The sequence below is a fragment of the Brachyhypopomus gauderio genome, chromosome 1 (genome assembly GCF_052324685.1).
Source record: "Brachyhypopomus gauderio isolate BG-103 chromosome 1, BGAUD_0.2, whole genome shotgun sequence".
NCBI lineage: Eukaryota > Metazoa > Chordata > Actinopteri > Gymnotiformes > Hypopomidae > Brachyhypopomus > Brachyhypopomus gauderio.
This window is the reverse complement of record NC_135211.1, coordinates 35,733,624-35,759,603: the sequence shown is the minus strand read 5'-3', so window position 1 is coordinate 35,759,603 and position 25,980 is coordinate 35,733,624. Positions and strand designations below refer to the sequence as shown.

At 40.2% G+C, this 25,980-nt stretch overlaps 1 protein-coding gene across 4 annotated transcripts in view; it reads right to left on the bottom strand.

The window, feature by feature from the left end:
- wdr27 (WD repeat domain 27) overlaps window positions 1–25,441 on the bottom strand; it is a 63,095-nt gene extending 37,654 nt beyond the window's left edge. Inside the window, exons 1-17 of one of the 4 annotated variants that reach the window (XM_077012329.1) lie at window positions 24,557–25,441; window positions 24,268–24,412; window positions 24,048–24,172; window positions 23,796–23,909; window positions 23,590–23,641; window positions 23,027–23,097; window positions 22,801–22,927; window positions 22,504–22,606; window positions 21,548–21,636; window positions 20,317–20,381; window positions 18,274–18,398; window positions 17,276–17,349; window positions 6,855–6,921; window positions 6,661–6,732; window positions 6,462–6,568; window positions 1,532–1,621; window positions 766–881 (exon numbers count right to left, since the gene is read on the bottom strand). In XM_077012329.1, coding sequence (XP_076868444.1) covers window positions 766–881; window positions 1,532–1,621; window positions 6,462–6,568; window positions 6,661–6,732; window positions 6,855–6,921; window positions 17,276–17,349; window positions 18,274–18,398; window positions 20,317–20,381; window positions 21,548–21,636; window positions 22,504–22,606; window positions 22,801–22,927; window positions 23,027–23,097; window positions 23,590–23,641; window positions 23,796–23,909; window positions 24,048–24,172; window positions 24,268–24,412; window positions 24,557–24,694 — 1,680 coding nt within the window. In that variant the 5' untranslated portion in view covers window positions 24,695–25,441. Of the gene's footprint in view, window positions 1–765; window positions 882–1,531; window positions 1,622–6,461; window positions 6,572–6,660; window positions 6,733–6,854; window positions 6,922–17,275; window positions 17,350–18,273; window positions 18,399–20,316; window positions 20,382–21,547; window positions 21,637–22,503; window positions 22,607–22,800; window positions 22,928–23,026; window positions 23,098–23,589; window positions 23,642–23,795; window positions 23,910–24,047; window positions 24,173–24,267; window positions 24,413–24,556 lie in introns of all 4 variants that reach the window. The other 3 variants (XM_077012339.1, XM_077012348.1, XM_077012320.1) reach the window with 3 other exon arrangements.
- Window positions 25,442–25,980: the final 539 nt, after the last annotated feature.

Below are 25,980 nucleotides of genomic sequence, written 5' to 3'. Positions count from 1 at the left end.
TGCTAGGCTACATAAAGCAAAAAAAATTGTATTTATCATCTAAACGTTGCCGAATTATCTTAATTAGCATATGGAAGTGAAGGGAGAATTCTTAATGTAATGTAAAACAGATGTACGGCCCCATCAGCAGATACACAGTCCCTTATTAATCCCGGTCAGAAAGCTTTCAGTCTAATAGAGATTCTAGTATGTGGAATGACTCACTTCTCTCTTGCTTCCTTCTCCCACTCATTTCCCCTTATCAACCAGGTCTTTGTTATTACCAAAACATCTAAACTGCTTATTGCAACACAAGTGGTGATACGCTGAAATCCCTTGCCAGGTCTGGCTTCCTTCAGCCCCTCCTTCATCCTAACAGAGTTTAAGGCCTGAGGGAGTTACCAAGGAGTAAAAGCAGAGTGTCCAGGCCTGGCTCACACTGTAGAGCATCAAAGGGGTCAAGGTGGTCTGCACATGCTCAGTGCATTGCTGAGACCTCAGTAGCAGCCTCGAGAGATGGAGCTTCACAGTGCAGCCAAGAGCAACACTCCCCACCTCAGTCACTCATTTCTCTCATTCATTCACTCTGGAAAAATGGATCAATCTAAATGTGCCTATGCCAGCAATTTCCATATACTGAAATGGTTTCCTAGTTACCCATATTATACGTCCATTAAGGGAGTACAGATGAAATTACTCTGTTAAATACCTCAGAAACAAAACACTGGGGTAATAACCCTTTAACTAATCCCAAAAAGCAATAATTTCTCTTTTTGGGTACATTACCATGGTCAGAACTGGTTCAGCAACTTGAGTTGGCCAGATAGCCAGGTCATCAGACACACTCAGAAACCACTGCCCACTGTGACTCCAGCACACGGAGGTCACTGGCTTGTTATGCCCTGCAAACAGGTAGCATTTGCACCACATCATTGGAATGTGAATTCATTAATTCATTAATGCCAAAGAGTTGCAAAGAGTAATATAACTGTTTATCATAAAAAACTATTCAGATACAATAATAATGAATTAATAATAAGAAGAAAGAAATGAATATTTAAATACTTAAATGTAATTGTTGTATGTAAATGGTTATGCATAGGCTGTTGAGAATTAGTTATGTACTTATGTAGTTTCTAATTTACCAACAATTTCATTCTAGTAAACTTCAGTATCACAGTATATGCTATAACATGGGGTACATGAAAAACATGACAAAGTTGTGAAACTCTCTTTTCTCTCTTACTGCCCTCTGGTGGAAGGGCCTTTTCTTTATCCTGTCAGTTTCAGAGTTTCAAACAAGGACAAATGCAGCTCATTGCTCAGAGAAGTCCTGCCAGAGTTATATTTACCCCAAGAGTTTTGGCTCTATTCTATTACATGACTGACTACTTTGGTAGAGCAAAGAAAACTGTGGTTCAATAAATAACAGTCACTGAATCATTTCTGTAAAACTCATTTAGGAAGAGAGATGAAAAGGAACTCCAAAACCAAATAAGAAGAAAAAAGCAAAACTCCCCAGGATTGGAAGTAACCGCTTGTGCTGTCATACCTGTGTAGACTGCAGGGCTGCCAGTGAGGGAGGCCTCATATATAAAAACAGACCCATCGGCAGTACCACACACAATCTGCTTCCCATCGCCTGAGCACAGTAAAAAACAAATAAATGTAAATATATATGAAAAATAGCTCATGACATGTGGATGAAAAATGTCCAGGACAGTGTTGTTCAATATGGAGAGTGGATATGTTTGATTTTGCTGCATATTCAAGCAGTTAGCATTAAAGAAGGAAAGAAAAATATGAGGACAAAGGGGAAAAAGCCATTTTTGTTTGGTGCCACTTATGTGTTTATGTGTTTATGTGTTTATGTGTTTATGTGTTTATGTGTTTTGTGTTCTGGAATAACGGCCCATGTTGGATTCGGCCATCCCGCACTTGCTGAAGACACACCCTGGAAAGAATCATCTTTCCATAATCCCATAATACCATGCCAAGCGTCTTCTGCAGCCATATTCATGGTGTTTGGTTTGTGGGATTTCTGTCAGCAGGTGAAATACATGCTCGATTATCCGTGCAGTAAATTAGCAGACTTCAGAACTTCACCCTTTATGCCCTGTGATGAACTCTGTAGTTACAGTTGCCAGTGGGTTTCCTGTAACTGATGCGCCACTCTGTAGAGTCTGCAAACGTGTTTGGATAAACAGACAGAACGTATGTCCCTCTCCGTATTATGGACATTTTTACATGACCAGTAGTAACAAACCAGTTTCAGAGTTTACCAAATATACATCAACTGAGGTATTCTATCCCAATATCTAATAATACATTAGTATGTTGGAATCTGAATACCAAAACGCCATTATTTCAAACATCAGATTAGTAACATACACTTTAAAATTTTTTTACTTTGAGTAAAATTAGTACTTTGAGTAAATTAATGGTCATAATTTCTACATTGTAATATTAAGATTCAATAAGAACTAGAATTTCTTAAGTATAAAATTGAATCCGTTTGAATCCGCACATCCGCCTTTGGTCAAGACATGATACCCGCCATTTTTTAATAGAGAGGAATTTTTTACTGTGTGGATTGGTTATCTCGGTCGTAAGCTAAGTTATTGCCTTTCTTTATTAGACTTATGATAATACCTGGTCCATGAACATGTTGTGACGGGCGGGGGTGAGCAACGAAAAGGAAGCGATCACGCCAAGTCTCAGGGAAAAATGATGGTTTAATAGAAAGTGTGCAAAACTAAAACCCGTGCACTATCTCCAAATTAAGGATATAATGACCAGCGGTCAACTGGTACGACGACAAGACATATATAGACAGACAAACGACCATCAGGTGGGAACAGATCACGGGCTCCGCCCACCTGAGGGGCATATACGACATCACAAAACAACAACAACACAGCCGCTGTGGACGGAGGCGACCGGTAGGGGGCCGCCTCACCGTGACAGACCCCCCCACCAAGCCGCACTCCCCTCCACTGGGTGTGTGGCACACAGCGGCTGCACAACAACACGAAGGGGCAGGAAGGCAAGGACAGGCAGGGATACACCTCCTGCAGTCCACGAGCTGAAACACAAAACACATAACGTTAGTCAGCTCACCTCCCTGGGCGGGACCCTGGACCGACTGGGCCGTTAACAACACATAACCACGCCCCGGTCGGTCACAGGGCCCTCGCGCCCTAACCGGCCCTTGGCCGGTGAGCCCCACAGGTGTGAGGACGAGGAGCTATGGCTCCTGTGTCGTCCTTAGCGTATGTGTGTGTGCAGGTTACCTCCCCGAGGCGTGGCTTCTTCACCTCCTGGACCTACCTCCTCCCAGAGCTGACCCCTGCCTTCTGCTAGGGGTCACCCCAGCCTCCTGGGGGAGCCAACCCCTCCCGGGGTCCCTCATCACAAGGTGGACTCCTCCACCCAACCCAGGAGCGCCAGAGACCGAGGCCCAGAGCACCCCCGACGCGGGCTAGGGAGCAGCCCCAAGGGCCTCCTGGTCACCCCGGGCAGGAGGGAGGATCTCCTCCCTCAGCAGGAGCTTTTCAGACCGGAGTCCCATGGTCCCCAAACATCCGGGGGCCCCAGCCCTCTAGGGAGGGGCTCTTCATGACCGAGCTCCGGTCACCCCACAACACAAGGGGGCTCCTGCCAGGTGGAGACCCCCACAAGGTCCAGGAACACCACGACACCGCCAGGGGGAAGCACCTGCACAGAAACAGCACACACACACACACACACACCCCAACACCAACATAGAACACAAACGCGCCTCAGACGCCCTCCGTGCCATACCCAGTGGCACGGGACCACAACCGCCCCCCTCCCAAACACACATTTAAAGGGAGGAGCAAGCGTGGAATTACACTTAACAGTAGACAACACGCTAGGACACACACGCAAAGACTAGACAAGCAAACAAAAACGGTGCACAGACAGACAGACGGGACCTACACATGCGTGCTCTACATAAACACACAGTGACGCGCGCCGCTCAGAGTCGCAGTCGCTCCCCACATTTAACACAAGACACACGGGGAGCGAGGCGACGGGGAGCGAGGCGACGGTGACGAGCGGCGACCGCGTCACACACAAAACATTCAACATAGAACATAACGAGCACGCACACTGATCCACACATCCGTTGACATGAACACACGTTTTAACAAACACAAAACATGAAGAGCCTTTCCAGGGAAGACGCCCTGGTCCTCGCCGTGCCACAAACACAGACACGGCGGAGCTCTTCAGACAAACTAACAAACAGACACGAAGAGTTTTCCCAGGGCAGACAGCCCTGGTCCACGCCGTGCCACAAACACAACACAAAAGCACGGCGGAACTCTTCACAAAACACCATGCAGACAAACACTTACCACGAGACATGACCACGAACGAAGGAGAAAGAAAAAGAGACTCGGCGGCTTCCGAAGGGTGGCTGGTCATTCTGTGACGGGCGGGGGTGAGCAACGAAAAGGAAGCGATCACGCCAAGTCTCAGGGAAAAATGATGGTTTAATAGAAAGTGTGCAAACCTAAAACCCGTGCACTATTTCCAAATTAAGGATATAATGACCAGCGGTCAACTGGTACGACGACAAGACATATATAGACAGACAAACGACCATCAGGTGGGAACGGATCACGGGCTCCGCCCACCTGAGGGGCGTATACGACATCACAAAACAACAACAACACAGCCGCTGTGGACGGAGGCGACCGGTAGGGGGCCGCCTCACCGTGACACATGTTGGTACTTTGAAGCCATGTCAACTTGTACAGAGGTTTTTTTTTATGGAACCTAGTTAGCTAGCTTTTTCTATAAATGTTTACTTTTCAACTATATGCAAAGGGCGTTAGGGTTAGGGTGAATAATGTTCAGTATTGTTGGGGAATGAGTTTTGTTTACATAATGCTAGATATAGTATGTCACTGTTCATAATTACCTTTAATGTTCATTTTAATCATATAATCTTAGTAATGTCAAGTTAAAGTAATTTCTCTAGTATTGTTACATTAACATTATTAATGTTCATATTTGTTGTAGCACAGCTAGGTCAGCTAACATTACCAGATTAGAAAACAAACTAGCTATCAAGTCTATGTGTAACTATACAGGAAAGCCCTGACGTTTATTTCACTTCCATAAAAGTAAAGGCAATAAAGTTGCCGAAAAGAGGGAGCTTAGTCAAAACCAATTTGACAAGCGGAAATGTCGTTAGCTAGATAACGTTATCTAGCTAGCCTTCCTGACAAAAAAAAAATGATCTTCCCATTTTACCGTTAAACTAATTTAGCTGTTTATGTGGTGGTGACTCAAGTGGGTAGGTTATTTAAATGTTTATTATTAAAATTAGAACAAAACAAATGTTGGCTATGCCTGCTTTTAATGAACATTGGTTCATTTTCTTGATGAGACCTCTGCCTGCTAGTAATTTAATAGATGTTGAGGTTTTGTGTTCTCTTCTGATGTTTTAAGGTTTGCAAGTGTCAAATTGAGGAATTAACCCTAACCCTAGTGCAAATTGAGGGCTTTGTTGATGGAGAGACTGGTCTAAAGATGCAACATTAGTCTCAGGTAAGTAAAAAACTATGTATGAATGACATAATGCTATGGATATTTTTGCATATTTTTCATTGCACCTCACTGAGTATTCAGTCATGCTTTACTTTTTCAGTAGAGCAGAAATTACCATTTGATGTCTAATGCCAGTCATAAAGCTATCCTACATATTCAAATTAAATTATTTATTCAACAGGTGTTGTGAATGTGAGTGATTCAGTGGTGTTTAATGTAAAAAAAATATTGTATTTTTTGTTTGTATACAAAGTATTGTATGTTTAATTGTACTGGATTTTAATTGTGTGCTTTTTGATTAAAGAAAATTCAATTTTTTGTGGAAAGTATATTTTAATTGATACTGGCAAGTGAGTTGTTCTTCATATCAAAGTAATAAAATGTACCTAAAAAGTGATTGTTATGAGAATTTTATCAAGTAAATCAGTATATAAGCATATATACCTACAGATATCAAAAGTCAACAGTGCTTTTGTGAATCCTCAAAGCAAAAATAAAGCAATAAAGGAAAGGATTTCACTGTATCAATATTTTTTGAAAAGGTGAAAACAAAGAACTCCATTATAATATGATCTTAGAACTGTAACTTGGAGAAGGCCAATGACTCACTACATAGTTTTATCCAATGAAATGTAGTATTATTAATCATAATCATAATCAAGTATAAGTCAGCTAATCATGCACTGGAAATATGAGAATGATAAGATTTTTTGCTCTCTAGCTGCTTCATTATAAAAGGGAACAAAAAAAATAAAAATTTCATATTTTACCTTTAAAAATCACAATCAAATTATTATTGGGACAAGGACCACTGATGTGCATAGCTGGAAATAAATGTCACATTAGTTAAGATAGATGAAAACATTGTTCAACTTGATGTGATGTCATGTGTTCACCTGAGTACTGGAGGCAGTGAATGGGGTTTGGCACGGTGGAGACAGACACCTGACTATGAGGGACACTTGGGGTTGTAGAATGTAACGGATACTCTCGTAGAATAGATCTACTGGGGGAAATACATTAAAACATTTTATTTACTCTTAGCTAGGTACAGAGGAAATGTTATTAAGTAGTTGTAGGATCTCTAGGCCTTACCCATTATTTTTTGTTTCCTTAGAGGTGCTGCTCTTTTTCTTGATATTGGTCTTAGGTGTAAACATCGGCCTACTAATAGAATTACATTTCCACACTTTATTCACTCTCTTAGGGAAGCCCCATTTTTCATACAAAATAGATTGTGTAAACTGCTCTTAAATCCTTACACATGAACACAGAATGCAGTGACTTACGGAGGAGATGTGGCGTATCCTGATGACTTCACCACTTTGTGGAAAACCAGAGCATGATTTCTCACCCCTACAATATGAATTAATGAATGAAGTTACACTGTGCCATTCAAGGAATACCAGGTCACCTTACAACATACACATACGTTTACATCCAGTCACATTATGTCCAGAAAATAGATATGATACTGAATTTTCAGAAATGGTTCACAAATATTGCTGAATATTTGATAAACACATGAGTGGTGACCTCATGTAGATATACACAATTCTGCTCTAACATTACTTAAGTATAATACTTAAGTTAAATTAAAATTTCACTGTACCACTGTAGAATAGTTTCCTACTCCATATTGAACAAATTGGTCTCTCTGATCAAGATAGAATTTATGTATGTATAACTGTCAGAGGAGATATTTAACATGCGAGGTAAGGCTTGATGCAGAGACGAGTAACCCTACACATGTGGTTGATTTCATGAACAATAGCTACAGAAGCAGCGCTTAACAAACAGGTAACATACAACGTTGTACTCACCAGAGGTGTATAATCCAGGTTCAGAAAGTAAAAGTCCTCACCAGGATTTTGCTCAAGCTTGCTAGATTTTCTAATTAGTGCAATCCAGGTAAATGAGTGGAATCAACACAATCCAGGAAGCCTGAGCAAAATCCTGGTGAGGACTTTTACTTTCTGAACCTGGATTATACACCTCTGGTACTCACGACATAGACTCACATTGACTCAAGACAAGCATGGGAAAAGACACACAATATATACATAATGCCTAACAAGCACATTAGACTAACAAGACGTGTGAACACACACATAAATAAAAGGGTTGCCAACTCTCACGCATTGAGCGTGAGACACACGCATTTGACCGTCTTCACACGCTCTCACGCCACACTTCCGATATCTCATGCCGAAAAAAAATATCTAGTTTATTTACCTCTGATCCACATCTATGATTCAATGAGTTACTAGTTCGCTCTGGCGCCTGTAAAGTGACAAGATGTATATGTAAAATATACCATAGTTTCCATAGTTCCATACTTTCCTCTTCCTGCTGAACATTATTGATTCAAAGGGATCACTACAAACAATAATGCACTAGATTTTCTATATAAATGTCCCTTAAAAAATTTAATTTTTCCAGTTCTAATGAGGTCTAAAACACTTTCTTAAAACAGTTCTCCCATCAACTGAGGACATGGTTGCCAATCTCAGAACTGCATCTGCATCAAATTTTCTCAACTCATTGTTTTTCTTCAAATTCCAAGTCCCTCATACGTTTTTTTGTCTAGAAGTCAGTGGAATGTATTGGAGCTGGTAAGTTGTCACTTCAATTGTCTCAATAATCATAACAGTAAAACTTACATCATCCAAAGCTTTAATATGGCTGTTGCAATATGACTGATTTTACGGGAAACAGATTCTTGCAAAAAAGGCATAATCCACCACTGAGCACTTCACTATTTTATGAACTCGTGCAAAATTTATGAAACAGTTAAAAATTGGCAGGGAGTTACATCTTATTAACCCTTACAAAAGCATTTACCGAGGCATGGTAATATTTTGTAATCATGAGAATGAATCTTCAGCATTCTACTATTAGGTTAATTCAAACATTAATACAGTTTCAGTTCCACTCTATCCACTCTATGATATGGATCATAGCAGACTGGTTTCCTTATAGGTATCTGAGCTATCCCAGCTAGGGTTAATCAACCTAACCCTAATCCTGAGCCCAAGTAACCTTTTTCTTGTTCTGTCCTGCAGTACCAAGAAGAATGTAGACTTTGGTCTCTAAATATCATGTAGCTGAATTCTAGGGGCATACATCTAGCATTCCTCTTCCCAGCACTATTCAACTATTCACTATTGAGCTGTTCCTCTGTGTTCAAAATGAAATATACAGGCAAGTCTAGAGTAATAAAGAAAAAATGGCTTCTTTACAGCTTTTTTGTTTTAATTTAAGAGAAAATTGGTTGCTTTTATATAGACTGGCTTTTACCCTTTATACATATTTTCTCCCAGCATTTCTCTCAGGTTATGTCTTATCATAAACAATAAATCACTACATTAAATCTTCACTATGGTATAGATGTTCTCAGAGAAAATGCATTAATACTTGGAATTGCCAGTGCAGCAGTCTAAATTCGGAGAAAACTGGGTAACACGCTAAATTTATTTAGACGCACTTTTGTCTAGTTTTGCCCCTGGACGTCTCCCACTGGAGGTATACCAAGTATGGTGACCTGAGAGGAGGTCTGAGCAGATCAAGGATCTCCTGGAGGGAGAAACTCTCTGGGCTGGATTTGGAATGCCTTGGGATTCTGTCAGGAGGAGCTGGAGGGAGTGGCTAAGGACAAAGACACTTGGGTTGGTAACGTAACCCTATAATGGACTAACTAGAGAGGATGGTAATGAAAATAAGTGTATTAATGAATTCAGCAAAAATGTATGTTTTATCATTGACAAATCAGAAACAGATTTTAAAAACTAGTCCGTCACAATCACCCCCACCTTCGCATTTCAGTTCCTATGGCAAGTTTCTGTTTTCATTTTGCTTTCTGGTTTTTCATTCTCCATTGGTCAGTTGTTTTGGTTTCTTTTGTCATGCCCCTCGTGTAGTTCTACACCCTTTGTTTCAGTCTCAGTGTTACATGTATAAAGTACTAGAGACTCATACTTTACTTTAATCAATTTTTTATATATCATTTACAAATCAAACCTTTCAAAGACCACAAATACAAGTGTTCTGTATGTAAAAACAAGTAGCAACTTTAAAAATGGCTTAACACCAGATAACCTATGTCTCGCTACGTCGTAGACGGAGAAGTACAAGTTATCCTTAATTTAGCTGAGAAAACAAGGTGAATTTTGGATGTAAAATCCGTCCATTGGGTTCTAAGGGTGATCCTACTGTCCTGCGTTTACCCTCAATAAATGCCCTTACCCTATAAAAACACTAAACTATAAAAATGGGCACATGATTATTCAGCACAAAGAGAGACACGGCTTACTGTTGCTAAAAAGACAATTCAGCATGACATAGCCTTTATGATTGCCAGCTAATGTTAAGTGAATACTGCAACACGTCATGAACATAATTAGGTTAGTTAGCTAGCTAGCTAAGATAGCTAACCTAACCCGTGCTTACTGATAGCTCAAGCTGGTGTGTCTTCTGTGCGTTATATTTATAACTTAGCTTGATGTGTTTCTTCAAGTTCGAAGGTGAATTTTTGAAAGCCAATATTTCACACTCTTTAATAGTAGGTACTTGATCCAATAGGAATTTTCTTTCAGGCCGGCAAACGAAAACATCGTCTCTGTGTAGGGTCCTCAAACATTGTCTCTAGGTAGGGCCAAAGGTGGTCTCCTTCCTCACCCTCACTTCCACGATCACTCGATGTTGGAGGTGTGGAAGGTCAATATGTGTACATTAAAACGCCAACAAGCTTATGTAATACACGTATTCTTCTGCTCTTACCAAACAAAATACCATCTCTTTTAATGTGATAAAAAGCTAATTATTTCAAATATTTTCGATTATATGTGTATTTGTATAAATATGTAAATTAAGCTGAAGGTGAAAATGGACCTTGAAAGTGCTGTACAAGTGCATGAATTTCACCTTGTAACTTCGCACGAACAAAAAATCGAGAGGTGCACGACCTCGCGACGTGCAGTCCCTTGTGCCAGTCATGACGCGTCAAGTATACTTAGGTTACGAAGCTCAAGTGTTCAGTGAAGGCAGGCAGCAGAGTACAAGGCGGGACGCGACCGGAGAATGCGCAGTTTTCTCATGAGACAGCCTGATCGCTTGACCCGGTCACAGCACCATCTACCACTCTGGCAGTGATGCTAATATGGGTTTGATTCCTAGCTAACATGTTTATAATTGTAACGAGTAACTATACAGCATGTAAAAAGTGTATCAGAGTAAAAGTATTAAACTAATGGAAAATATGTAATGAAGTAAAAGTGGAAGTAGAAGAACAAAAAATATTCATATAAAGTATACAGCATTTTATTACTTAAGTACAGTAGTGAAGTAGTTCTACTTCGTTACTATACAACTCTGGTTATTGTTAGCTGTAGCTGGATACTGTCATTAGTATTGTTTGGTTTGTTCGTTTTATATTGCCACCTTCGTCCTAATTTTGCTTGTTCTTTTAATAAAATGCTTTAATATTCGCACTTATGTCCAGCTCCATCTGACCCCTTTTTACTAGACAAATGGATGCAGCGAATCAAAATAAAACATCTATGGCTCTTCGTCAGTTCATTGAGGACTATCTATTATCTTTATCTTCAAAAAGGTGAGCGAATAAACTTACTTTCCTTAATGGCCTATTCTGGCGTAAACTAACGAATACACAAGTGGGGCGGGACGCAAGTGCAGGAGAAACAGAATTTAATAATAATAAACACTGATACAAAGTACAACTAAACCAAACAATGATGAACACACGGACACTACTACTAAGCAACATTAAGACTAGGGACAGGGAAACACTAGACATGAGAACTCAATCCAACAGTACGACCAAACACTAGGACTGCCTAACTGAGAAGACAATGATGGACAGCTGGGACCAGAAGCGGGTACACATGGATGCAACAATGACCAATAAAATAAACCAAACACAATAGGCAGAAACAATATATATGCAGGATTACCAGGATATACAGGTTTCTCAGAATTCATTGGATACCAGGGTTAGTAGCACAGGTAGAGCATACACAGACATCTAGCATTAACAGATAGCACAGACTTCACAAACATACCGAAAGTAATAACGGACTAATGTAAAGGGAAAACCCAGGCAATAAATACAGGAGGTGGAACAAGGAACTAAACGAGATGCTTGGAAATGGTAATCAAAGGTGGGGACACAAGGTGCAGGGGTGTGACAGACAGAAGTGAAACCAAGGAAACCTAAAACAAGGGCAGAACTAAAACAAAGTGGAGGGTGGAGCCATACGTGACATACTCAGGAGAAGGGTCTGCGGACAGTTTCGTTCTGTACAGCGAGTTGTTCTGTAAATATTTATCTTTCCATAGTGTACTGGACATTGGCAAATGTTGGTTTTTTTCTCAAGGACAAGGCACCGAGGTGGGCACTCATATTGCTTATACACAGAGCTGAAGAGGTGAGTATGGTGGAAGGACGTTTAAAACTGATGCAAACCTGGCAGACATCCAGAGGTCTCCAGAGGCAGACCTGCCTGTTCCAGAGACCATCCCTGGAGCAATTCAAAGGTCCCCAGAAGTTCCCAAGTCTGCTTCCAATGTTGCTTCCCTAATTAGCAAGACAGTGGCAAGTGGCCACTCCCTATGCAGGGATTAGGAATAAACCTTGATAGGACCAAGACTCAAAAGGGAACCCATCCCCCATTGGGTGGCCCAGCTAGGAACAGTCCATATTTATAGTTCTATATCTAGGCCAAGCAATCCCTCCAATGTAGATTTTGGGCCTCAGGTAGGCAGCATCAGTGTGTCCATTCGGTGCATTGGCCTGTCCACTAACAAGCATTTTCTAGGTCTAGGAATAACAAAAGGGAGGAGCCTGGAGGCGACCACAGTCATGAGAGCCGTTGCTTTTCACCCAAGTCATCGTCACAAACATCCAGCATGATGTGGCTGGATGACTGCACCAATATCTCAGATTACAAGAAGACTCTACACCTACATATGCAGTAGATTAACTGAATGCTTGATTAAATGGGTGAGTCTTAAGCCAAGATTTAAAAAACTGGAAACATGCCTGAATCTTGGATTGAAAATGGAAGACTGTTCCACAACTGAGGGGCTTTAAAGGAGAAGGCTCTGCCTCAAGCTGTATGTGAAGGGCAGGGTGTGCGAACTAAATAGGAAGCGATCACGCCAAGTCTCAGGGAAAAAGGATGGTTTAATAGAAAGTGTGCAAACCAAAACCCGTGCAAAAGATCCAAATTAAGGATATAATGACCAGCGGTCAACTGGTACAAAGACAAGACATATATAGGCAAACAAACGACCCTCAGGTGAGACGGATTATGGACTCCGCCCACCTGAGGGACGCACACAACGTCACAAAACAACAACAACAGCCGCTGTGGACGGAGGCGACCGGTAGGGGGCCGCCTCACCGTGACACTGTAGTCTTTCTAATTTTAGGTAAGATTTTAAGTAAGAGAAACCCTGCATTTTGAGAGCTCAGCAAGCCAGATGGGTTACAGTATGCAATGAGTTCACTCAGATATTGTGGGGCCAGACCATTTAGCACCATTTAGACAACAAAAGAATTTTTAAATCAATTCAGCATTTACCTGCCTGTATTCCTCAATCTCCGGTTCCTGTGATTAGTCCTTGTCTGTACAGTCTGGTATAGTCCAATGTCTTGTCCAGCATCCTGTCTCGTCTTCCTGTTGCCCTCTGTCTTGCATTTCAGTTCTGTATCTGCGTCTGTCTCTGTATCTGCTACAACGTTTTCTTCAATTACTGTTTCTAGTCCTTGTGCTTCTGTTTCTGTTCCTGTGTCCCCTTCCGGTTTGGCCTCCTCATCTCCATTTCCTGATCTGTGTCCTGCTCCAGCTTCTGTTTCTCTTCCAGGTCCTGGTCCTGGTTCTTCCACTTCTGTTCCTGTCCTAGCTCCTCGCTTGGCCCAGTCTGCTCCTGTCGGCATCTAATTTTGTTCACCTGGCTCTATTTAGTCTTCTGCTCCTGTCCCTGTTGATTCTGCTTTGTCTGTCCCTTTGCCACTTTAGTCCTGTGTTTTTGCTTGGGTATTGGGGACGTGGGTTGCGGGGGCTGGGGTGGTAGGTGGGTATTGGTTGGCTGGTTTGTTTTGCTTCCTGGTTTTTCGTTCTCCATGTGGTCCCTTGTTTTGGTTTCTGTTATCACACCCCCCATTTAGTTCTCTGTCCCCTCTTTCAGTCTATGCCTCATTGTAATAATTCTCACATGTCTAGGTTATGTCCTTGTTACTTAATGTATTTAAACCCTGTGTTTGGTCTTCCTGGTTGTTGGTCTTTGTGAGTACTCATTTTCCCTGTCTCTCGTGTTTTTTGCTAGTTTGGATCTCCTGGTTTGGATAGCTTTGACTTGTTGCAGAAGTACAATACTTTCAATTGATGGAAACCAAGAAATATATATATGTATTTTGCACACAGCTGTTAATGAAGATCTGCACAGGCATTCTGTAGTAGTTTCTCATCAGACAGCACAGACCTTAGTTAGATGGTTCTTTCTGGGGTGGTGAGACAGTGTCAAGAAGTATGAGAAAAAAGATGAAAAGAGACAGAGTTGGAGCTAGTACAAAGAGAATAAATATCATATTGGTGTACAAATACCTTGCTCACAGAAAGAGCACAAAGGCATTTCACAGAATGAAGCATGTCGCAGCTGTGAGAAGCACCAAATGTCCATATTTGCCATTTCTATTTGCGGGCCGTGGTATTGGGCTTTGCGTTGAGAACCGACTTTGGCAGATTCTTTTGACACCTTATACAGTAACTAAGGCTAGCATTAAGAGGAGCCTGAAATGGTTGATTAGAAATGCAACACTCAAGTCGAGACTCTACCAGTTTGCAAGCCAAACTCGCCAGTATGTGGTGTGGCACGTTGCCTTGATGGGTGCAAACACATGCTGCTTACATGTGGTTTTCATTCCTCTGTCTCCTTCATTTAGAACTCATCCTGTTGCTTAATAGCTTCCATTCAAGAAGAGATTGGAAAGATTTTGAAGTATAAGCATAACGGTTGCAATTGCTTAAAAGAACATTTTCCCCCCACAGCATACAGGTATCAAAAAGGAGAAATTTGCTAGAAATAATCTAGATTCCCTCAGGTCTCATTTTACTGGAAACCTTGGATCAAATAAGATAATTTAAGTGGTTTAAGTTAGTTAAGACCATTTCTCAAATAATTTAATTTGTAAATAGGTATTAATGAAAACGCTCTTCGTTTCAAGTAAAAATCAGTTACAAAGGCAGTTATATATGGGACATACAGTTTTAGGCTGGATGCTAATAAGCAATGTCAGGGATAAAAATTCTAAATATAATTACACACATTTTAACATACAAAAATGCATGGTGAACATTTTAAATATGTACATTTTACCATTTTGCATGTGTAAATATTGCACATGCAAGTATAACTGAAAGTCCTAAAACAAAAATTATTTAGTGTGCATTTATCAGAATGTCACACTCAATGTAATGTTTAATGTTTTTTTGTTCTCATTTTGAACATCGTCTTCATATGACACGACAAGTATACTTGCTTCAGCTACTTTTTTGTGCAGGTCTTGGGGGTGTCTTGGGACAGGGTGAGCATTTCTGTCAGCGAATGCTATTGGCTGATGGCTACTGGCTTTGTGACACTACAAGCGGCATTTTCCAAAATATTGCAGACATTGAGGAATGGACACAAAGATAGATAGCCAGGTTAAAAGCAAAATGTGGGTTAGTCTAACTCACCTGTCTATGTTCGTTAATGTCTGCCATGTTCTGGAGATTTCTGTAGTGTGCTATCCATTTCAAAACCAGGAAACATCAACCCATAGAGTATATGCCTACCACCCCTGAGCCACCTTAAAGTGTCAAACCACCCCCATGTGAGAATAACACAAAAATGATTCAAAGACACTGCACTTCTTGCACCTGTCATATTGAGAAGAAAAAAATATTCAAGAATGAAAAAAGATGATAAATACACAGGAATTCTTTCTATGTTCGCAACTTTCACATTTACACTTGTCAGTGGGATAATTACATACATGAAAGGGTTTTTTTTTTTGCTGTTTTTGCATGCAAAATCTTTAAAGTTTGTTTTTGCATGAAAATAATATCATAGAGAACATGGAGTGCCAATTGCAAAGAAGAGTGCATCCTCCCTAATTCTTCAAAGAATTGGAGGCTTTTGTTCCTGAGGAAAGATCCCTTGTACCATAGTTTTCCAAGACATACTATAGGTATTCTAAAAGCAACAAGGCTCTGCTTCCATAATAAGGAACAGGAACAAATTGCCAGCATTTTCACTGAATTTTGTAAGTTCACACTATAATTTCATGGAACTCGGTTGCCCCCAAAAGCCTCGGTTGCCTTAACCCAACTCATGATTATTCAACATGCTGCGTGCTGAATTCCCAACTTTTGTCTCACAAACCTGTCCTGCATTTTTGGTGTTTTGATATATGGGTTTACACCTTGTTTTATAAAAATGTATGAAATAATTGTTCTTTAATGTGTTCTGAATATCCTTTTATATGATATCCTGGCTATTTGCCAGTACACTAAACTAGAAACAGCATTTTGTCTTTCAATTTCTCTTCAGGGGTCCTCCAGGAAAGCTGCTTGTCTCAAGTTTCCGTGACTGAGCGGTAGGATCTAAAGCCACTTTACCACACAGAACACATAACAAACACTGTCTGTCTACAGCTCAAGAACTAGCAAACAGCCTTCATAATTTATGTTCACTTTTCTGTAGCAAGAGGAGGGAGAAGTATGAAAGGTGAGCAACAAGAGAGTACATTTTTGTGGCTTTGGAGCTAATACTATAGCCACACACTAGCTAAACTGCACTCTGCAAGCTTTTCCAGTTCTGTTCTTGATTCCATATCTAGAAGTTGCTGTGTTCTTAACTAGCACAACTCTGGCCTGTAAATGTTTAAAGGGCTTTATATAAAACTGCTGTCTATTTTCCGCAGCTTTATTGGGGCTTGGCATGGCTTAAAGGCAATTCCTCCATTTATTTCTATAGTCAGCAGTATCAAACTCATATCCAAAAATATACTATATGATAAATAATAAATGTAATACCCCTGACATGCTAATATAAAAAAGGAATCATCCCATACAAGGGTCCCATCTTCTTGGCTCATAGCTGTGTCAGGTCTGGCTGTGTGTTGGTCTACCAAGGTTCAGGCATTTATGTGCCCTACAAAAATTCCTTAACAGGAACACCAAGTTCTCAGCAGTGTTATAAAGCAGGCCTTCTCTTACAGAATTAGGTTTGCTTAACATTCAACATTAATGGTATCTAAAAATACCTAATGTGTCAGAGCATTAGACACATTAGACAAATGTATTAGTAAAATGTGCTGCACCCCATATATCACAGCAGGAAAGAAAACACAAGGAACAGGAGAAAAGAAATAGGAAATAGGAATAAGTGAAGAAGTCCAATAAAAGAAGCTGAAATGTTTAATTCCTTCCTTTGGAATGTGTAAAGCTATGCTGTACATAAAGACAGGTAAAAAAAACTAAAATGTCTGGTAACATTTTATTTGTAACACTTTATAGGTTCTGCTGTCATCAGTCAAATGTTCACTATGGTGAAAAGATAATCTTTTGGACTATCAAGTATGGTCCAGTAGGCCACACTAGATGGTCCAATAGAACAGAATAGAATAGAACGTGGAGAAGCTGACCTGTTTTTTTCAGAGGTTTTGGGTCTTGTTTCTTTAGCTCAGCATTCAAAGGTGAGATGGGAACTGGGGGAGAACTGAATACAGGCAGCACACACACAAAATTACTAGAATTGTCAAACACTGCATTTTCCACACAGGCAGCTAAACACATTTTTTTCAGCAAAACGAGACTGCCCGCTCATCAAGATAGTGTCTAAAATCGTAAGACTGGAACAAGTTGGTGGTTGAATTTTCCATCAAGGGGGAGCCACAAATGACCTACGGCTCATGTGCAGTTGGGCTCACAGGGAGTTGGGTAGCAGCCCAAATGCAGCGTCTGCTGTTCATTCCTAATGCTGCCATTTCCTAACAGTGTTGAAACCTTGCAGAAGTGGTCTAGTGTAGATTACTGAAGATCACAAACTCTGTGATTTGTCAAAATATCAGATCTCAGTCTTGAGGGGTACACAACACCACATAGTTTAGTGGTTTGTGTGCTCTAAAACATGTGATTCCAATCCTGGAGTGATTGATAAGCAACCTATGAAGTGAATCGGCTGTTAAACTGAGGTCACCAGTCATTTAATATTAACATCACCTCCAGTCATAACTGAGTCTTGTGGCCAGTGGGATTAAAGGGTTTCTTCATTATCACTGTATATGCAATCTACAAAAAAAACCTTTAACAAAAGTTAGTTTTTGTTATAGAAAAAATTATGTATTAGTAAGAGTATTGAGAAGTACAGTGGGGAAAATAAGTATTTAGTCAGTCACCAATTGTGCAAGTTCTCCCACTTAAAAAGATAAGAGAGGCCGGTAAATTGACATCATAGGTAGACCTCAACTATGAGAGACAAAATGTGGAAAAAAAATTGAGAAAATCATTTTGTCTGACTTTTAAAGAATTTATTTGCAAATAATGGTGGAAAATAAGTATTTGGTCACCTACTTGCACAATTGGTGACTGACTAAATACTTATTTTCCCCACTGTATATAGAGTTGTTCTGTAGAAGGATACCTGGGTAACACTGACAGGCTCTCCTTTCCATCCTCCATTAGGAAACACGAGCTGTTCAGCCCAGCAACATTCACATCCAGCAGTGCCACTCTTGCCTCAAACAGAGAGGACACTAAGCACCACATCTACGTGAAGAGTGAGAAAGAGGAAGAGGGGGAGAAAAAGAGAGAGAGAAATATGGTTTGCGTAGCTGTGTATAGTTGTATATAGCTGTTCTACTTTAAACTTACAAAGAAATGTCTACTTCACTCACTCAAAATAGAGCAGGAGAAAAGTCTTGCATTAATCTGAGGATGTGAAGGTTACATCTCAAATAATCTTGTACTCATGAAACTCCTAAATACAATTTGTACACGTACAAGTGCTAAACATGTGTCATGTTCTCAGAATGGGAAACAATAACAACACCCTTACAGATACGATCCATAAGGTTTTAATATAGAGAGATTTTCTTCAAAATGGAAGAATGGGGAAAGACTGAAATCGTTGCAGTTTTGGACAACAGACAAAATGCCTTTGCAATTTGGAGACATTTTGAGGTGACAGAATATTAACAGGCCTCATATACTGTATGTTTAAGGCAGAAAGAATCTGTGTAAATCTGCATGGTGACCTCATATTTTCATATTAATACAGGTTGTTAAAACGGTGGTTGGGTAAACTGACAAATGTTATTAATATTTTAGCTCATGAATTAAGCTATATTTAGAGCTGCAATTTCAGTGTCCCACTGTTGTACGAAAAACATGAATTTAGATTTCACTGTAACATTAGAATTCATCTTGACATTTTTGGAGATGTTTACATTGGAAGACTTCATAACCAGTACTGTTACAACGGTCATTCAGCTGTACTCGCAGTAATAGGGACTAAGTGACAGTGACACTATGGGCCTGTTTACACCTTGTTTACAAATGTGTTTCATGTTTGGGTTCCATATAGGCTTCTCACTAAAATGTGTCCTCAGTGTAACCAGACGAGATCAGATTTTACTGTTTACTCATGTAAAAAGCACACCAATACATACATCATCTCCATTTAACTCCCTGCCATAATCACAGTTTATAATACACAGTATGAGTAGCAAGCGAGAAACCGTCAAATATGGAAGAAATTATTTAAAGTAGTCAAGTGCTTCAGTGGAGGAGGAGAAGTGCTCCACTACCAGAGAACTCCAGCCCCTCATATCCACTCATCACCTGTCGTGTAAGGTATTTGTAACAGAGTCTGTCACATCCTTGCTTGCGGAATTTGGCTTCATGAAGAGTACATCAAGCATCAACATGGTGTGGTTATTTTGGTGTCTTTGGTATGGACAGGACTGGGCAGGTGAGTAGACTGTCATGTCAGGCCTTTGTCATTTTTACTGTGTATGTATTAATTGTGCTATTGGGCCTGTGTATATCCTTGGCAGGCCAGTAAGGACCTTACAGTTTGAAGAATCATTGGCTGCTGAGGTTTAGTTAGTGTAGGGCTGTGTTTTAAACGTCTGCTGGAGGTGGTTGAATCTGAGATGCCAGACCTCCCTGTTGAGCCTTCTAGCAGTGTAATGGGCTTAATTCAGCAAAAAACGAACAAAGAGGGTGCCTATATCACAATCCCTTTGTGGAGCTGGAAAGGTCGTGGGTTCTTTAGAGGTCATTATGAGTGGACTGACTGGTCTGAGCTGAGCTCTGTGTGAAACCCTCATTTTGGTTTGGTGCAGGATATTTGACATCCATTCCTGTGTTTATTAAATGTCTTACCTGTTGTCAGTAGTCAGCTGTATGTATTTCCATTTACATAATTGTATGTGAATATCAGAAAACATGTTCCATTTACCCTTATATTAAATGTAGTTAAGATCTGTCTCTGATCTAGTTTGAGTGATCTGATCTGATTGTAATCCAATCACAATATGTCCTAGAAGAGTTTAGACCTGGGTTTTCCTTTATCCAAATGATATCCAAAAATTATCCAATCAACAAAAAGGCATGTTAATGCACGGTATAAACAGCCTCTCTGGATAAAAAAAAAAAAAAAAAACCACATTAAATTACTTACATTGTTATTGTGCCCTTGGGAGGTAGCCCATGACCCAACTGTTGAGATGCTCAAACCAGGTATGTCTTTTGGGGAAACAAAAGTAAGCATTTGTTTTACAGAGATACTATGTACATTTTATTTAGATGAATAAAATATTGCCAGGGTAACCTACACGATCACTGAATGATGTCCTTTCTCAACAGGGACACACAAACCACCACAGTGCTCTGCCAGTATACATATGTTACTACAATTTTTGGCCTACGCAAAAATACAGCCTGAAGAATCGATCAGAGCTGTCTACTCTGGCAGCACCTGCGATTTTCAATTGATTATCTGATGTTACATATTACATTACATTTACAGCATTTGGCAGACACACTTATGTATTTATCAGTATGACAGAACTGATAGCTTCTCCAGATCTGGACCCTAAGAAATGTTATACAGGCTAAGGAATTAATCCATTTTTTGATATCTGTATATGTAATCTTCAGCATACTGCAGCCATTTTAGAATTAAGGTGCTGTATCTCTCTTGAATCAATCAAATATTGGTGCAATCGAGATTAACAGACTATGCTTCTTTTGGCAATTCTTGTCCATTCATCTGCCTTCAAATTTGACTTACATTTACATTTATGGCATTTGGCAGATGCCCTTATCCAGAGCGACTTACATTTTTATCTCATTTTTTTTATACAAGTGAGCAGTTGAGGGTTAAGGGCCTTGCTCAGGGGCACCTCAGTCATGGCCTCAGGTCTGGGGATCGAACCCACGACCCTCCGGTCACAAGACCAGTTCCCTAACCACCAGGCCATGACTGCCCAAAAAAACTTAAAGCTAGAGCAAAGTTCCTGTGCAGCTCAAGTCCATCTATGAGGAACAGAAAAACAGAAATTATATTTCTATTACTTTGCATCAGTGTTCCTCTAAGAAACTGCTACCACTGGTATTCCATTGTTGGTCTTATCATGGAACATTATACTCAATCCCTCAGATCCAGCTCCACATCCCTGACACTAAGTGTCAGAACTCAAATGTAAAAAGAAGCACTGAGGGGCAGAAGTTTCCAACGCACCTCTCTCTGGGGGTTCAGCAGGGGGAACTAGCACATTACCACCCCAAATTGTTGCACTTACCAAGTTTATGGCCCAACATTTCAAAATGCCCACATATGTACATGTAAACACACACAGATGCACACTTAGGTGATCAGGAACATCTGTTCACAGTTATACAGAAAATACCTTTGAAAGGAAGGATTGCAAGAAGCTCTGAAGTAGCCAGGTCAAGCAAGTAGAGTCCATCTGAACTCCCTATCCATATTTCACTGTTGCTGTGAAGTAAAGTAAAGACATCCTGAGACAGAACGTCACTGCATCAAAGGCACTTATAATACTGGTCACTACTGCAGTCTACAATGTAAACTCAAGTCTAAATGATCATGGCAAGACTTATGAATCACAGAGGAGTCTGCTGTTAAAATGTGTATTTGTACCTCATTATTGTAGCTTAAAACCATTGACCATATGAAAAAATTAATGCTAATTTCCTGTCAAATAAATTGATGATTGGGATGGGGGGGGGGGGGTGTCGAACGAACGGAGTGTTACCGGAGCGGAACTTGGAGCGGTCGTTTTCTGCATGGTCCTAGCGCTAGATTCGTCGCTATTTAAATATTAGTTTTTTTACCGTTAAAAAGTGGGGGGGACATGGATTCGACGCTATTTAAATATTTCGTTTTAACCCTTTAAAACTGGGGGGGGACCAAAACCAGCTTTTGAAAAAGTGGGGGGGGGGGGGGCATGTCCCCCCCATCCCCCCCCAAATTACATCTGTGCCTGGGCCAAACATCACACAGAATTAAGGATAAGACTGGCAATACAGGATTCTCCATCATATGGTTGGTAGAACTGAGAGAACATAATGGAGCCTTTACATATGTCATATTATGCCACATCATATTACATTGTGGCATAATATGAAATGTGTGCTACATTGCAGTATATTGGCTCTGCCACTCTCTGGTATCTGTTTTTGCCATTTGGTTTGCTCTCACATCTCTAAGCCTTTTTGGAAAGCTCAAGCTTTCACAGATCTAAGAACACACTTATATTTATGGTCCTGCGCAAATGTTTTGGCCTCAAATGTTTACACAGTTTACAAAGTTGCTTTTTAACGAAAATATGTCAGAGGGCAGTACCTCTGCAGCATGCTAGAGGGCCCCGGCTGATGTGAGTGGGCCCAGATCCTCAGGACTGGCTTTGCTGTCTCCACATCTCCTCGCTGGGCATCACAGAGTGTTCCTAAAAAGATGCTACAGGAGCTTAGTCGGACTTCTTTCACCCAAAGCAGATGCTTTCTCTGGCAGAGAATGTACTAGAACATCAGAATAGGACTGGGTGAAGCTCTAGGATATAAAGCCAGAAGCATTATCTTAGCAGCTGGAACAGTATTATTAAAGCTTGTTGCTAAATTAAACTTCTTCATGGTTTCTGACCTGCTGGCTTAGTCTGTTTGTGATTACTGTTCTTCACTCTTTTCTTGTGCCTTTGCTCAACCTTTTGAAGATCCAGTTTCATCACTATGTGGCATTTGTGATCTTCAGGGAGAGTGTAGCACCAGACCTTGAAGTTGATTTTTAACCATGAACATTAACAGTGTGGAATTAGATAGTATATCGGTAGCCATAAGCAAAGATGTATGGGCTCATGAACTTAACTAACCTGTCCATCAGCAGACCCTGTGACAAACTGTCTGTGCTCATCCAAGAAGAACAAACTGAGCAATGGACACCCTGTGGGACAGCATTCGTTTGCATCAAAAAGGGCAACAACGAACACACTACACCGATAGAAAAGTCTGACTTTTCAGCTTTATTATGAATTAGGCTACATACAGCACCACACAAATCTTAGACCACCCAAGAAAATAATGCCCAAAGGTCAGGCCAGCAATTGCCTGATCTGTTCTCTCCTCTGCCAGCTGATCCCCAAAGTCTAAATTATGTTGAACGAGGGAATGTGCTCTACCCAACTTTAAGTGCTTTGTACATTTTCAATGTGTATGCGGCAGTCATCATGTCATATCATTTTTTCTGCAAGCCAAACCTTGAGCATTCTTCTAGCCATTTCGAGATCACAAAAGATTTTTTCAAATTTTTATATAGCAAATGTTAATCTGTTTTAATGTTTTATTGCATTGGTGTTATGTACATGTAAACTGCTGTGATAAATAGCTTATAATCTTTGGGGTTGTGTAAGACATTTGGACATTACTGTGTCTATACCTGAGAGGACAGGAGACTGATATAAGATCTCTTCTGTTTTCACATCCCAAATCTAGTATAAACATAGTCACACATAAAGGAAATTGGTACATATTTAGTTTTTCTTTATTGAATAAACCAAAACAGCAATGTAAATGACTAATTCCCTGCATTCTGAAAGCAAGGACACCAAATGACAACTGCTATGTTTTAAGGAGTCTAATTACCTTCAATGTCCGATCCTCTGAGACAGAGATGAGCTGGCTTGGGTCCCATGGACAAAAGCCTGAAGCAGTTACAGGACCCAAGTGACCATCCAACACTGCCAGTACTTCTTGTCTCTATAGGAAACACATGTTAGATAAATCAAAACTCTGGCAAAAATATATCAAGATTCTGGGAGAAAGATTAAACTGCGAAATGACACGTGTTCTGATCATGCCGTATGTGTGATTCAGTAAGCTTGCTGCTGTTCACACCTTTGCATTTAACACAACCACCCTAGAGCCTGAACACACAGCCACTCTCTCATTCAGGGCACACAATGATAGATATTCCACGTTCCCCAGCAGAGTGCCAACAACCACACCTGAAGCAGTTACACCTGGAAAACACAAACAGGAGTCCACTTAAGCAAAAAGTAAACATGGATGCCACATAAATTACGACGTATGACAGAATGTGAAAGTAATATATTACCTTCCCTCACTTGTCTGTAGCAGTTTTCAACATCCCAGACAATCACATAGTCCTCTGAGGCAGAGCAGAGCAGAAGCGGCGTTCTCTCTGACCCAAACACCAAGGCAGAGACACTGGTATGGTGACCAGTGAGATGTAGGGGTCGCTGGGAAATAAAAACTCATCAATATCAGAGTATCTCAATACATAATAACCCATACCTCAGTTTCACAGAACATGTTGATCATATTAGGTTAGCTAATAAGTATTAGCCAATATAAAATGACATCGTTTTGGTTCAAGCTCTTACCTCGGAGCTGGTGTTGCTGTAGACCGCGAGGTTCTTGCCCTGTCTGGGGAAGGCACAGTGTGAGCTACAGCAGGCGAGCTGCAGATGGATCCCTGTCTGCTCGGACGCCACACAGAAACTTTCGACAATGCGCTGCATACTTGTGTCACAGACACAGCGCACCTAAACGGTACTCCTCTTAATCTTAATTAATTTCGTGCGAAAAGCCGTTTACTGAAATGAGTACATTTTAACACAAATGTGAGAAACTAAAAGCGTTACACAGGTAGCTAGCTAACTACCTAGCCCCAAGTTACTCGTTAGCTACGGTTGCCTAGGAACGTAACAACGAGAGGTCGGAAGGACCATGCATGGGAAATTCGCAGTTTTTTTAACGCTTTTGGTAATCACAGTTCCAAAGACGTAGGAGATGATATTAAAATTCAAATGGGTAATGGGGTAAATGTCATAAAACAGTGGTTCAGTTAAAGAACACGGAAAAAATATGATTATATATGCACTTGCTTCATTTTTTTGCTAAGACTCGTATGAAAATATTACTTACAGTAAGTAGCATTCTCTAACCTCTAGAATTTATTCAGAATAAAGTATTCTTAGCAATGCTTCCCCATTTACTTAATTACAAATGATTTTTATTTTTAAAAGCTAGATGAGATATGAATTCATTATAAAGATCTTTTACTTTGAATACCATTGTCCTGATGCTTCTACAATTGACTCTCTAAGATTTTGAAATGAGTTCTAAGCTGTTTAAGATGAATAAACATTTAGGAAGATTTTTATGAATCACATTCAAGAAAAAAAATTTCAGAGTTATTTCTAAAAGTTCAAGATGCTATTAAATCCATACCATTCATTTTACTACATCAGGAAACGTATGTGTCATTTCTATAATTTACATTTAAAGTTTATTGTAGATGTTGTTTCAGGTCTCAGAATAAAGTGAAACAAATGAAATAGATGACACCAACTTTATCCAATTGATCTGTCCTAAAAAATATTGTATGAAAATTTGCTATTAATGCTTTCAGTCATTACACTTGGATATTTAATGTCATGCATGTAGACCTGTCTAAAGCCTTATTAGATGTTCATTAAACATAATAAAACACATTAGATGTCAGTCTACCACTACACTCATAAGAGCATTTTGTTAAAATGCAGCAGGTTCTGCACAAATTGTTATAAAATGACTACTAAACTCAGGATTATATCCAGTACAACCTAGTCTTGGCCACAGCCACCACCTGAAATTCCTTTAACTGTTCAGTGAAATGTACCTCAAGTGTACTACAAATGCAACAGTGGCACCTTGTGGCTTTCCACTCCTTTGCTACACTAGGACTACATACATATGGTCCAGGTTCAAACAGCTAAAGCTGATTGCAGCGGATTCTTAGTTTTACACTTCAACTTGTATATGA